General features: G+C 46.1%; 1 protein-coding gene across 1 annotated transcript in view; it reads left to right on the top strand.

The window, feature by feature from the left end:
- The window catches only part of LOC147413073 (RING finger protein 17-like), a 63,703-nt gene that overhangs the window by 35,905 nt on the left and 13,437 nt on the right, over positions 1-14,361 (top strand). Inside the window, exons 8-9 of the mRNA XM_086480700.1 lie at positions 13,447-13,451; positions 14,030-14,162. Coding sequence (XP_086336826.1) covers positions 13,447-13,451; positions 14,030-14,162 — 138 coding nt within the window. The remainder of the gene's footprint in view (positions 1-13,446; positions 13,452-14,029; positions 14,163-14,361) is intronic.

Raw genomic sequence — 14,361 nt, 5'->3', positions numbered from 1 at the left:
GTCCACACTTGGGGCCGTGTCACCCCTCTTGTGCTCCGGGTGCCTCCCTGTGCCTGTGCCCTCCCACCTTCCATCACTGGCGTCACTCTTTTGCTTCCCTGTACCTTTCTTCTTCTGTCTGTTCTTGTCCCCTGCTCCCTGTTTGTCCCTCTCTGGTTTCCAAGCCCCTCTCTTGTTCTGCTGTTCTACCTGCCCCTTTGGTTTTCCTTGCTCTCCCTCTGTCCTGCTCCCTGCCCCTCTTTTTTCCTTCCTCTGTCTCTGTCCTGCAGCGCATGGCTGGTTTTTCGTTCACTGCCTCTTTGTCCCAATCTGCATTCCTCCTTGTTGTTCCCAATCTCTCTGGCTTCTTGCCTGAGATGCTTTTTCTCTCTTGTTTGTAACAGGAGACGCTGTTCTCTAAAAACATAACGGCATTCTTTTGGCAAGCCGCTGAAACATTGAGAAGATCCCCTCCTGGGAACACTCTGCAATATTCTTCCTGTCTGCAAGTGGCACCTGTTCATCAGAATGGATTCCAGAACCCAAGGGGCAGTTAACCTCCAGAAGTCTTAAACCTTCTGGGGAATCGCACAGACTATTTCTTGCTAAGAAGATGAAGGCTCTGTTGTTGCAGCTGTCCTTAGTGTTTCGAGACAACAAGCACTTGCACTGGTACTTGTTCTTTTCTGATCTGTGGCTCCTGTGAATGTTTCTCCAAGTTCTTGGTTTCCTGTCCGGGTGACTCTCCAGAGGACTGTAAAAATCAGTCTTCGTGGAGACTCTCTGTGCTGCGGAGCTGCCTGTATCGTTGTTGTCACCCAGCTGCCTACAAACGGCTCCCAACCCCAGACAGTGGGGCGGCATTTCTGATCTGCTGGAAGGGGGTGTCTCCATTTTTAATGTTGTTTCTTTCAGGGAGCACTGTGAGCGTGGCAGATCCTAAGCAGAAATACACTCGATTTGAACAAGTCGGGCAAGGGTAAGTCCAGTCACAGCTACTTACACAAAAGCACGCGCCAGGTATTTTGCTGGTGTGATATCAAGCGTGAAGTCGGGCAAGCTCCAAACGTGTTCAGACCCTGGGCTTAGATTCTCCTGTCTCTCAGTACTGATCAGAATTGGTGCCTGTGGTCAGAAGGCGTCGTCAAAGAGCACTTGATGCTGGCAACGTCTTGTCTGCAGCGAGGGGCAGGACCTGGAAGATCTACTGTCCCTCAAGTTTCTGGCACTCGTTTGCTTGTTTTCTTAGGGGAAATCATTTTTGTGTGTCTCAAAATAATACGGCCACGCTAAAGAAAGGAGAAAAATCTTTATTGCCTGAAAGAGCAGCTTAGAACCTGATAGCTGTCAGATAAATAACACTTCTCAAGAACATTTCTTTCCAATCTTTTGCTTTAAAAAAGTATTTAGTGATCAGGATTATAACGGCATAGTTTAGAAACTGCAACCAGAGATTAAATATTCAGCTCTCTTTTCTGGCAGAGGTAGTGAAAACCAACCATTCAGTAATACATGCAGTGTCGATGCACTGTCCTTTCCTCAGATGGCTGGCACGTGTGTTCAGGGCTCTCAGAACGACTGCGTGGTGTTGCCTGAGTTTTGCAGATAGATCCAAAGAAGAGATCTGAGAAGGCACAGCTAGACTGTGTGCGTGTTACATTCTCCGGAAAAAACCCACACAAACACACCGCAGGAAAAAAAAAGGGACAAAATAAAACCCAACAGCGCAAAACTGGAGAAAAAGGGAAAAGAATGAAATCTATTATTTTCCAGTCTGTGTAGGCACCCCGCCTTTCAGTTTTGGACTGAAAGAATTTAGTATGAACTCTGGAGATTTGCATCAGCCCTTTTTCTTCCTGTTGGACCTAAGTTTTCTCTTGGATAGCCTGCATGGCAGGGGGCTGGTGGGCTGCTGCGCTGTGCGCTGCTGGCTGAAGGAGTGGAGGAACCAAGGTGTTTTGGAAACACTACAGGCAACAGAGAGCTCCTGTCAGGGCTTTCACTTCCAGGGTCTAAACCACTTCTCATGTCTCTGCTGCTCTTTTGTTTCTGGGGCGTCTGGAACTGTCTATACCACACTCGACATCAGCACGGGACAAGAGGTAGGTGTCAACAGCCCCAGCAGATTTGGCAGGGGTTCAGCGCTTTCCCCCCTGGTGCGAACAGCGGATGGGCTTTCGGATCGCCAGGAGATCTTTACTGCAAAGGCTGTTCCTCTGAAGCGCAGGCTGGCGTCAGCCTGCAACGTACCTCGTCTGCTGTCTTCAGCTTTTCAGGGACAGCTCTTTAAGGGCACCGTGGTTCTGTGCCTCAGGAACTGAACGCTTCCTGTGGCTATCCGCTTTCCAGCAGCCATTGCACCGAGGGGTTGATTAATGCCTGAAAAGGTGCCTGCGAATTCCTGGGGGGAGGTCCTGGTCCCCCTGGCATCAGGAAGAGCCTTGGTGCTTTCTGTGCTTGGGCTGATGCTTCACCCATCGCTTCCAAGGCCCATCGTAAGAGAACTGGTTTTTTACTTACTGTGTCTTGAGGACAGGTTGGTGCTCTCCACAGTGCTGTTGGTCCCCGGCTGCTACCATGTTACATCATCCCTGACTGGGCATTTGAATGGAGAGAAATCTGTAAAGAAATCGCAGCAAGCCTTTGGGCCTGCTAAAAACTATAGTTTTTACTGCCAATGTGAATGTGTTGGTTTAGAAATTGTTACATCTCTGTTCCCCACTGTGCATGAAGTTGTGCTCTTACAGAGAATGTTGGTCTCGATATACAATTTAACTCTGTACATTTACAGCATGTAAAACTGCCTGTGGACCTGGCCATAGATTGGTTAGTAATACAGATCGTCAAATCTGAAGATCTGTCACAGTGAGAGGCCTCGGGAGAACCCCAGGGGTGGTCACAGATTCCCCTGTTGCTGTGAGGAATAAATAGCTTCGTTACGTCACTTAATTTTGGACACACTTTGTCCTTATTAACAACCAGCAAGAACGCAAGGAGGGCACTTTCTCCTTTCAGAGAAGGCCACACTAGCTCTGTCTTAGTTACTGAATATATTGATGCATCCACTCACTGCTGAAGGCTGCCGTCATTCAGTCCCAATTTACCTTAACCACAGCTTCAGGCAGTAATACTGTTTAGCATTTTTTCCATCAGGTGTTTCATCTCCAAAGTGTGATGCAAGACCTAATGAAGGAGAGATCGTGTTTAGGACTCAGTTTTGTGCTTTAGTCATCCTGAAGCTGGTTGACACACACCTGACAGATGAGAAGACGTATCTCAAGACCAAAGCTCTCTCCAAAAGAATACAGCCGTGTTTAGGTCCAGTGTCGGTGACAGCCTGTTACAGCCCGTGGAGTGGTTGCAGTGAAGTGGGGGCCGGGGGGTTGAGAAGCAGCTCTTGAAGGAGAGTTAACACTGACAGTCCCTGTAGTGGCCCCTTTAAAGTGGCATCTTAACGTTTTTGAATATGGGCAAACACTGCCTGAAAATCTGGCTGGAAAACCAGGCCCGAGAGCGGAGGGGTGCTCTCTTTTGGGCCATGTCAAGAGCAGGACTGGGCAGAGGGGGAGGCTGGCCAGACTACAGGGGAGCAAGAGGCAGACTTGAAATAGCCCCGGGGCGTCGTCTCCCCAGCGGGCGCGTGTCGGGTAGGGGGGCTCTTCTGGGGTGGGTTTGTAGGAGCCCTTGGCCGGAGCTGAGCTGGAAGGCAGGGAGGGAAGCAGGGCTGAGCCCAGAGGGACGGGGCTGGCAGAAGTGGGCTCACGAGGAGGCCAGGACGAAAAGCTCGAGCAGGGCCCATGGCTGCCTGGGGGAAGGTGGCACTGGGTGCAGGAGCCAGGCTGAGGCAGAGGCAGGCTGGCTACAGCGGTTCAGAGCAAAAGTGGTCATATTAGTGATAATTAGACAAGGTGGTGTCTTAGAGAATCCTTTTGCTCTTTGGGGCTACAGCTTCAGCTTTCTGATTTATCATTCCTGGCTGTCAGCAGATACATCTGAATCTCACGGGTAGTGTCTCATCCACCTGCAGTGCTGCACTTTACAGCTGCTCTGAGACAGAGGTCTGCAAGGGATCTAAAAGCCCTAAGCTCTGCTTATGACCCTGGGTGTATCCATAAAATACCGATGAATGGATTATTGTTTTTTAACCCAGAAAATAATTGCAAATCTAAACTGTGCTAAAAAATGGCATTCAGAGTTGCAAAATAAAAATTCAAGGCATTAGGAAGTGCTAGGGTCGTACTTTTTGTGTAACCTTAGTAATCTTTTTAGTACAGCATTTGCCACGTAACGTGCATTTGTGTTTTGTTTCAGTTATGCAGTCAAGAACACCAGCAATTGCTGAAATAATGATCAAAAATCACGATTGCTAAAGCATTACCAGCTGGTTTTATGTTTTCACAGCAATAAAATCACTTCCTGCTTGAAAGCGTGCACGAATAATAATACCATGATACACTAAGGCCATTTGAAAAGAACGTAGGTAGACCTAAAAATGGTAGACCATTTTGACAGATTTACAAGACAAAATGTATTTGGCCATGTGTCCTGCAAGCAGCACCCAAGCTAGCAAAGAAATAGGGCGTTGTAGTGTGAGTTACTGACCTCTTACGTCTAATAACAAGACAGCTTGGCAGAGCTCTGCTATGTCATTCCAAACCCACTCCCTTCGTGTTCATTCTGATCTCGTACCACAGACTGCTCAAATGAATGGTTTTTAATGTCATTTCAGGTGGCCATAAAACAAATGAATCTCCAACAACAGCACAAAAAGGAACGAGCTCTTAACGAAAGCCTGGTGATGAGGGAAAATAGGAATCCAAATATTGTTAACTGTTTAGACAGGTAAGTAGTTCTGGTACTATCACATGAATGTTCATTTACGTACTGCAAGCCAAAGATTAAAAAACTTCTGGTCTCTGGCAGAAGATTGACCTCTTCATTATTTATCTACTCATATACAATTTCTGGGAGAAGATTGTGTTTTGTCTGTGTTAATCTTTTCTGGCATATATAGTTTGAAGACTGTTTTTAAAAATGTGCATCAGCCATGTCTTACTAAAACAACAGCCCATGAGTTCACTACCTCTGTGTTGTTTTGTTGTTGTTTTTGTTGTTGTTTTTTTTTTTTTTCCTTTTTTTTTTAAATTGATCATATTTTCTCTGTCTTATGATAAGTGCTGATAAGTCCTCATAGAAATTATTTCCGTTGGGCTGTTCCCACTATTTTCCATTACTGTGGATGCCAGGAAGACTAGGTTCTTGTTTCCAGAAACACATCATTTGCCAGTTTTAAATTTTTTTTTCCTCTCTCTGTGTGTTTTTTATGTAAGGTTTTCCAAACTGTGGACCAATTTCTGTCCTCAGTGGTACACACCCTCCTACCATGGATGTCTATGAAAGTTGTGTTGCCTTGTTTCTGGAGTTAATCCTGGAATCTTTGCGTTAAGATGATGAACCAGATGATGTGCTATGTCCTGGTTCCAGATTTATCTTTGCTGTTGGTAAACTGCATTTTTCACTTGCTTGCCATCTAAGACATGTAATTTTTCACTCGCATGCCTTTCTCATTTAGGCTGCACAGATTCTAAGTCCTGTATAGCCTAGAAGGAACGTCTAGTCATTTTATTCTGTCTTCGTTTGAAAATGACCTGGAAACAAAAGCCACCAGCAGTCTTTTCCATGAGGTAATTTAGCTGTGCCTGTTCATCTCAGTGCCCTTGTTTTCTTCTTTCAGCCACCTGGTCGGTGATGAGCTCCGGGTGGTGATGGAATACATGGCTGGTGGCTGTTTAAGAGATGTTGTTACCCAGTTTTGTATGGATGAAGAGCAGATGGCAGCTGTCTGCAGGGAGGTGAGGGATCCCACGTGTGCTTCCTCTTCCTTGGACAGGATGGTACTGGTGAACAGGTGGTAAGAACAGGAGGGATTTCATCTTGAGAGCTTTGTTTCTGCGTTGCTTTATGATATGGAGAAGAAAGGGCACCTTAAGTGAACTGCCTGCCAGTATCGCTGCACTTACTGTCCTCTGTCATTACACTCTGAAACACTGTTACTGTGTTATCTTTTCTTTTTTTTTTTTTCTTTTTTTACTCTTCTCAGCTCTACCTCTTTAAACACGTGCCTGGAGCATGTCTGTACTGCATTCCTTGCCTGTAAAAGCAAACATGCTGGTGGCAGATTTTTAAAAGAACAGCAAAGAAAAATAGAGACTCATTTGTCAGAGTCCTCAGCTTAAAAGGATAGCATTCGACCCAAAATGGCATTTGCTTCTGAAAAATGACTAAGGTGCTATTTCCAAACCTGCTATAGAGCCTGACAATAAAATCTTTGTCCTGCAACCTCCCACCCAACAGTGATCCACTTCAAACCGAAGGAAGGGACTTTCTCATTTTTGGCAAAACATAGTTTGTCATATGGATGGAGATAGCACACTGATTGGGCAGCAGCCATCCTGCCTGTGCTTTCAGGGGCTAGTCTGTGACAGTAATGGACATTTCTCTTTCCAAACCTGATAAGCCTTTATTTGGAAAGTTATTACTTTAATAGTAAGTTGAAGCACCAAGCTATTCCTCTGGACAGCGCAATATTTGGGTGTTACTCACAATTAATCTAGAAATTAAATCTTTTAGAGGCATTTCCTTTCTTGTGTGGTGAAATCAGGTCATTAATTTTTACCCTCATGTTTGTTTTTTACGTATCAGTGCCTTCAAGCCCTGGATTTCCTTCATTTAAAGCAAGTGATTCACAGGGACATCAAAAGCAACAGCATTCTACTTGGCATGGACAGGTCTGTCAAATTGGGTGGGTATTCCTGGTCAGGCACAGCCTTCCCAGGCTGTGGCACGGGGCTGCTTTTGACTGATGGCCAGTTCCCCAAAAGGGATGCCTGTGGCAGTGCGCTGACCACTGCTGCCAGCTCCGAGGACAGTTCCAACATGCAGAGAGGCATAGAAAGGAAAAAGGTGTCAAGAGTGGCTTTGGTTTGTGTGTGGCCCTTCCAGAGGGAGGCAGTTACAGTCTAACGGTTCAAGTCAATAAAAGCCACTGCAGAAAACTTGAGGGGTGTTATTAAGTGGCCAAATCAGTATTTCCGTGGCTACAGCACTGAGTAAACAGAGCATGGCAGCTTTTCCAGATAGATTCCACACCGTGTTCTCAGGTATAGAGTGGGGATTTCTTTTGCTCGCCTTCCTAATTCAAGCTGCCTTTAACACCACTTGTTTTTCTCCTCAGCTGATTTTGGCTTCTGTGCTCGGATCATCCCTGAGCAGAGTCGACGGAGCACAATGCTCAGGACTCCATACTGGATGGCACCAGAAGTGATGAGAAAAGAAGCCTATGGCCCCAAGGTGGACATCTGGTCGCCTGGGGTCATGGCTATAGAGATGGTGGATGGAGAACCTCCTTACTTTAGTGAAGATCCTCTCAGGGTAAGGTGCACATAAAATCAGATACCAGTGTCTTTCAAATCTATCCCGTGTTTAGTCCCCCATGAGACAAAACCCGAGCCGCATCAGCTGGAACTAATTCCCCCATGGGCCACTTCTAAAGCTGTCAGGGAGCGCAGCAGCATCTACTGTAGCTTTGGTGACGTCAAGGGGAGAACCTCCAAAGAGCAGTGACTTGTATCCAGTTCAGAAACATGCCATTTCTGCCTTCAACGGGGCTTGAAATACCTCGTATGTTTTTTGAACTCTCTTTGAGCTGTATCTCTGAGTGACAGCGATTTTTCAGCGGCAAGTTTCTCCAGTTGGGGAGTTTTTCTGAAAAGCATTCCAGCTGTGTCTGCAGGCAGAGAAGTCTTTTCAAACGGGTCAGTGCCGATGGCTTACCTGAGCCTTTTAGGAGGTGTCACTGCTTATAGAAATGCCATAATTATTCATTAGCAAATAACTTCCTGAAAATGTGTTTTAGCACAGAAACTTGTAGTAAATGAATGTATTTTTAATGATTTGAAGTTTTCAGCTTCATCCTCATTTCTTAACATGAAATGACCAGCTCTTATCCCAAATGGGTGTGTAATAGTGGAGGAATGTATATAAAGATAAAACCTCATGACTGGTAGCTGGAACAAACTTAGATGCTGCACAGTTAATTCCTGATAGGGATGCAGGAATTTATGAGGAAATTAATTGTGACCCATGTGTATAGACACAGAATTTTTGTTAAGGCTGGAATTAAAATAGAGCATGATGCGTAGCTTTTCTCACAGCAGTAAGACTGCACTCTCCCTACTCTACAGCACCCAGAGTGCGTGCTGCAGGCTGAGAGAAGAAACAGCAGAAGGATCAGGACATACCCCCTGGCAGGCTACTTAAGAAAGGAATACAACAGCTACACCAGTGTCAATCCTCCACTCTGAACAAAGGTTCCTGAGTTTTCTCGGAAGACTTCTTTTGGTTTGGTAGGTGCCCCAAGGTTTTTCGTTCCAGTTCACACAGAAGGAGCAGCGTGCGCTGTGCCACCTCGTGAGGGGGGAGAAGAAGCAAACAGGTTTGGGTTCAGCCTGATGCTGAGTCAGCTGAGTGCAGCACAGCTGGCAGGGTGGCAGTAGGCCTGTGTCCCTGGTTTGGAGGCTGAAAATTCCAAGCTTCATTAACCTCAACTGTTAATTAGGGCTCCTCGAGAAGCTTCAGGTCGACTGTGAGGAAGGGAACTGGATTTCTTATCTCTGATCAAATTCACATTCAGCGATTCCTGCCCTTGCCCAGATTATTTGAGATGCTCTTTTTCTCCCTACATGCCTCGTCTGCTGCGGGAGTTGAGATCAGCTTGAGCACTCAGAGCTTCACGGTGTCTTCAGGTGTCTGAGTCAAACTGCAGGAGGTTAAAATCAGGCACCTGGAGTTGGTCCCACCTGTGTTCACTTCCTGGGCTCTTGGGCAGGGGCTGTTGCCCCTGAGCTGGGAACAGTGAACAGCTTGTGATGGACCGCCTGAAGTTCCCCAGTTCCCAGCTGTTTTTATGAAGGTGAATCATCCCCAACAGGGACAGGATCCCTCTGCTGTTGTGTGTGGAATCACAGAGTGCAGTGAGAGCTCTCAGCTGCATCCAGACAGGAGAGCTGATAAGCAAGGCCTGTGTTTGCAGGTCAGGTTTTTAGCTGATGGCACACAGTAGGTGTTGGGTTTAATAGTCACATTTAGACCCCATCCAGGGAGTTCTGCGAAGCCTGGAAACCAAAGGATGCTCTTTCAAACTTTGCGTGTTTCAATAGTGCAAGGCACGCAGCAGCTTCCATTACCGACATGGATTGAAATACCGAAATATACTATAAGGGCATTAAAGGATCATTAATCGTAGAGTTAAAACCAGGCTTAATGTCGATGCGTTTGTTGTTTTCCATGTGCAGAGCAAACGCATCCCCTGTTGCTCAAGTTCTTCCCAGCCGATGCAGAACTCACAGGAATGAACCATTTTCCAGCCAAGAGTGGCCTGGATATTTCTGTGACGGTGTTTGTTTTCTCTCACTGTGATTTCCTTCCACCAGGCGTATGCCTGGGGCCTGAGGGACAAATACTGGTGCGATAAATATCCTTTGAAATGCCGGTCGGACCTCCCCAGTTTCAGTTTTAAGAAAACCCAACAAACCAAATCCCAGGCATTTCTGTTTGCTTTTTCCTTTATTAACCACACTGCATCAATTTTCTTCAAACCTATAACATATTTTCCAAATGCTGTGAATCTTCTACAGTTTCAGGCTTCTAAATCATCCATATGTTGTTCCGTCATGTATCTGGGTGCCCTGGATAACTTTAGGGTCTCATTTTCACAGACTGCAGCTGTATGCCAAATCCATTCTTCTTTCTTGGTACGTTAAAGAAATCCATGAGCTTATTGCCCCTTTGCAGCTACTGCAAACACTTCTTTCCTTTGTACTGTACTTGCTTTTCTCTGCCAGCTGGATCACAGGGAAGCAAAAGAGACACGGCAAGAAGGTGCTTCAGCTTCCCCTAGATCTTTTTCTGTGGTCGTAGAACTGTTTAAAAGGTGCAGTACCCAGCTACAGATGACTCTGCTGATTGGAGTTCTGTGAAGAAAGGAGCAGCTGAAAGAGCTCCCTTTGTCCTGGCACTCCTGTTTCACAGCCAGGTGAATGGAGCCGGAATAAAATTCCCAAGGCTGCCATGGGTGCTGTGTTCCTTTACCGCAGGAGAAGGGACGTCCCTGGGGCAGCACCATTTAACCGCAGTGAGGACAGGCCCTCCGGCTCACCGCTGTGCCCGGTGCCTGAGGGCAGCTGCAGAGGGACGGGACAGGACTGATTTTGTGACACTTCTGTTGTGGGAAAAGTAGAGAAACTTCCTTTTATTGTTTTTCCTCTAGGATAGTTCATTTGCCTTTTTAGGCCTGGAATTTTTCCTCTGTGTTTAAGAGGATAAGAGCAAAGTCCCTTTGGCCACCGTCTCTTTAAATGCCAGTAGCGCAGAGCTGTTCTTGTCATGGCGGACATTTGTATGGAAGACTCCTAGGCCTATTTCCATTATTATTGCTGTATATTTGGGACATATTCTGCAAGTTTAGGTGCAAACAGTTCAAAACGTTTGTCTTGCGTTTCTAAAGAACGTCTTACAAAAGCAGAATGAACTCATCTGTCCAGCTTCTCAGCATGTGAGACCTTGGTTCCAAGTGAACTGCCCTGGATAATGCTCGCCCCATGTTTTGCAAAATTCTGTTCTAATTCCTTGGCCTGAGGTCTGTCAGGAAGACTTGCTGATCTGGAATTTGGAGACTGCTGACATAGTTGCAGGTGGCTCCTGTCTGCCCAATAGTGTTTTTTCTTCCTAATAAAATTGTGCATACAGCTTACATGTCTGTGTTGGAAATGAGGTTCCAAATGCTTCTGTTTATCCAAGGAATAAGCTGATGGATCTAGTTTTTATTTCATCCATTTACCATTTCTATCTAGAATAGAGCAAAAATCTGGACTAGGTTTGTTTTAAGGAAGCTGTACTTTAGGGAGCAGTGAGCACTGCAGGGATGCATTTTATGTAATCATCCTTTGAAATAATACAGCTGGCCCGAATTCACTCTTTAAAATAGCCAGGAAAGCTGGTGTCGATGCATGGAGAAGCAAACTGTGCTTTTGCTGATGTAGTTCCTACTAATGAGGTCAGCCACTGCAATCAGCTGTCAAGGCAAGATCACGTTGATGTTGGAGTAGCTGTGGCTGCATCGGGGTTTGTTTTGTAGGTATAGAAAAATCATCTCTAACCCTTTGCCAGGGAAGAAACTGGCCCTGGAGACTGGACCTTAAAAAACAGGCTCCCTATGAGCAGCTCTGGGTAAGAAAGAAACAGGTGGAGTCTCGTGTTTCTTGTCTCTCTAGGCGATGGATCTGATAGTGACCAACAGGACACCAGAGCTGCAGAACCCCGAGCAACTGTCCGCTGAGTTTCAGGCCTTTTTGAGCTGCTGCCTGGAGGTGGACGTGGGCAGGCGAGGGTCTGCCCAGGACCTTCTGCAGGTAAAACGCGAAGCGGCTGCAGGTGAAAGAGCTGCGCTGTGTCCTGGTTTTGTCATCAGCTGAACTCGAAGGCATCAGATGGAGCCCCCTCGTGTTAGTCTCCACTCTCGGTGCTTTTCAGCTGAAAAACAAGTGGAATCATACAGTGGTTTGGGTTGGAAGGGACCATTGGAGGCCATCTAGACCAGCCCCCCTGCAGTGAGCAGGGACATCTTTAGCTGCATCAGGTTGCTCAGAGCCGCATCCAGCCTGACCTTGGATGTCTCCAAGGATGGGGCTTCTGCCACCTCTCTGGGCAGCCGGTGCCTGTGTTTCACCACCCTCACGGTAAAAAATTTCTTCCCCATATCTAGTCTGAATCTGCCTTCTTATAGTTTAAAACCGTTACCCCTTGTCCTATTGCAACAGGCCCCGCTAAAAAGTCTGTCCCCATCTTCCGGATAAGCCCCTTTCAGCACTGGAAGGTGGCTGCAAGGACTCCCCGGCCTCTTCTCCTCTCCAGGCTGAGCAACCCCAGTTCTCTCAGCCAAATGCCTCCAGGGCTGGTGACTCAGCCACCTCCCTGGGCAGCCTGCTCCAATGCTTGAGAAGGTTACCACTCCCCCTGTGCTGTGTCAGTTGAGTCGTTAGAATATGGATAAAGGAGTCTTCATAATCATCTTCTAGTGAACTTGGTGACTTAGTAGGTAGGGGCTGTTTTGAAGATGTCAGTGGTGAATGAGAATGTCGGAGAAGCCTATTGAAATGCACAATGGCAACCTCTCCCAACCTAGAAGAAAGCTAAAACATGACAAAATCAAGCTCGTTTGCATTGGAAGACCTTTGAAGAACTCGAACAGGGGGGGAAAAAAGGAGATCTGGTAGAGGCCTCACATGCTGGTGCCACTCCCGAATAACAGCAAAGGTGAAAGAAGTCACAACTAGGAGGTGCGCAGGAGTTGAGGCCCATTCTGTAGACATGAAGTGCTGCAGAGCGAAGGGTGGGTGCGTTCCTGAAGGGGTGAGGGGAGAAGAGAAGGTGGGCTATTCCGTACTGCTTACGCTCCAGTTTTCACCAATTGCTTGTTGTAACCGGACAGCGGAGCCGAGGGTTTGATTCAGTGGAGTTACATTTGCAGTTCTGTCAGTCTGACTGTGAAGGCACTTAAAGGGTTTTGCTGGCTTTCATCGGTGAAAGAAGCGGCTGTTCGTGAGCGTAGCGATAAGCAGAACAAAGAGAAGGTAGATTTTGGACTTCAGTTATGGTGGTGTTCTTCAGGACTGTTGGGGAATTCCTTTTCTCCGTGCAGAATGATCTGTTGAATTGAACTGGGTGTAGGGGTGAAAACTCAGCGAGTGAATTTTGGAGTACTCTGCGCGTGAGAGAGAGAGAAAGCAAAAGGCAAGAGAGTTTTTAAGTCTGAATGTGAAGGTAGATGAGCAACCAAATCGGTTCTTAATAGGAGGGGAGGAATGGAACTGGAGTAGGTGATTAATCTCTTACTTTGTCCCTCGATGAATATTGTGGTGAAAAATACGGTCTATGGCAAACTGTCAGAGTGATGAGGTGTTCACGTCACCTTCTGTAACGTTTCTTCTCTTCTCTCGAGGTTCTTCCTGAACACCAATGAGGTGACATCTGTTTTTAAAAACTTGGGCATGATTGGATGGGGAACAACAGGGCAGTAAGTATTGTTGTTTTTTAATGAAGAGGCTAGGTACAGTAACTTACCTGTTCTTCTAATGGTTAAATATTTATTGGAAATTAAATTTTAAAATGAAAAAAAAAAATCTGCGTGTGCTAGTGGGTGTCTAAGAGTGTAATGAAAGAAAGCAAAGCTGCAGATACTGGTATTGCAGTTGGCATTCCAGGTCATCCAGTTAGTGTTTCAGTTCTGACATCTCGGTTTTACTTGTGCTTCACCCAACTGTTTCCCCGTGTCGCTGAAGAGATTTTTCTGTGCTGTGCTTTTCAGCTGTGGCTGGCGTTTAACGATACGATCCTGTGATTGTTCCCTAGGATCGGTGAGGTTGGAAAAGACCTTTAAAATCATCGGGTCCAACCGTAAAAGTAACACTGCCAAGTTTGCTGCTGAGCCATGTCCCTAAGCACCGCATCTACACGTTCATGGTACAAGTAATAGAGATGTTTATTGTTTCAGCAGTCATGTCATCTAAGTGTGACGTATGAGAGCAGCAGGAGGTCATTTTTTACAGCCTCTGTGTTCCTCGGGTAATTGCCTTTCCTCCTAAGTGAGGAAAAGGCAAAGGTTCTGGCAAGGTAGTGGATTCTAGCCTTTTACTGTCTTTCTTTTAACAATTTAAATGTGCGCTAGGGCATCCCAAATAACAAAATGTCTTGAGGAGCCAGCTGCCATGTGTCGTTCGTGTGCTCTGTTTGTGATGGGACAAGCATGAGAGAGAATTGGCTGCATCAGCTGCAGGAAGGGAAGGTCAAGCTATTCATACAAACACGAATCGAGTTATTTTGATAAGACCATTTTGCACTTTTTTAACGGGCAGCTTGACGTTTGAATAGAAAAGGGTTCCTTCTCAGTTAATTTTGAGAGAATTTATTCCAAGTTGTATTTTATTTACCTCAGGTTTAGAGCACAGCTTCCCCGTCAGTTAGGAAGTACCATCCTGCAGTATAGCCCACCTAGGATTCCACAGGAGAGAGAAGTCTCAGTCGTAGTTTCTCACATTAATAGTCCGAGTGATTTCTATCTGCAGTGGGTAAGTTTAGAAATAAGGTCTGTTTAAATAAAACTCTGAACAAACCTTTTAACGTTTGGCTACTTGTCGTCCACCTTAAATAAGCTACTGTCCGTCGCTTGTAACCGGTTTTAGGATTCCTGGAATTAGTAGGTGAGATTAATTCTTACAATCCTAGCTTGATTCCAGGAATTCTTAGAATTCCGGAAGGTTAACACAT

The sequence above is a fragment of the Leptosomus discolor genome, unplaced genomic scaffold (genome assembly GCF_034619465.1).
Source record: "Leptosomus discolor isolate bLepDis1 unplaced genomic scaffold, bLepDis1.hap2 HAP2_SCAFFOLD_130, whole genome shotgun sequence".
NCBI classification, from domain to species: Eukaryota; Metazoa; Chordata; class Aves; order Leptosomiformes; family Leptosomidae; genus Leptosomus; species Leptosomus discolor.
Note: the sequence above shows the minus strand (reverse complement) of the source record. Positions and strands in the feature narration are given on the sequence as shown.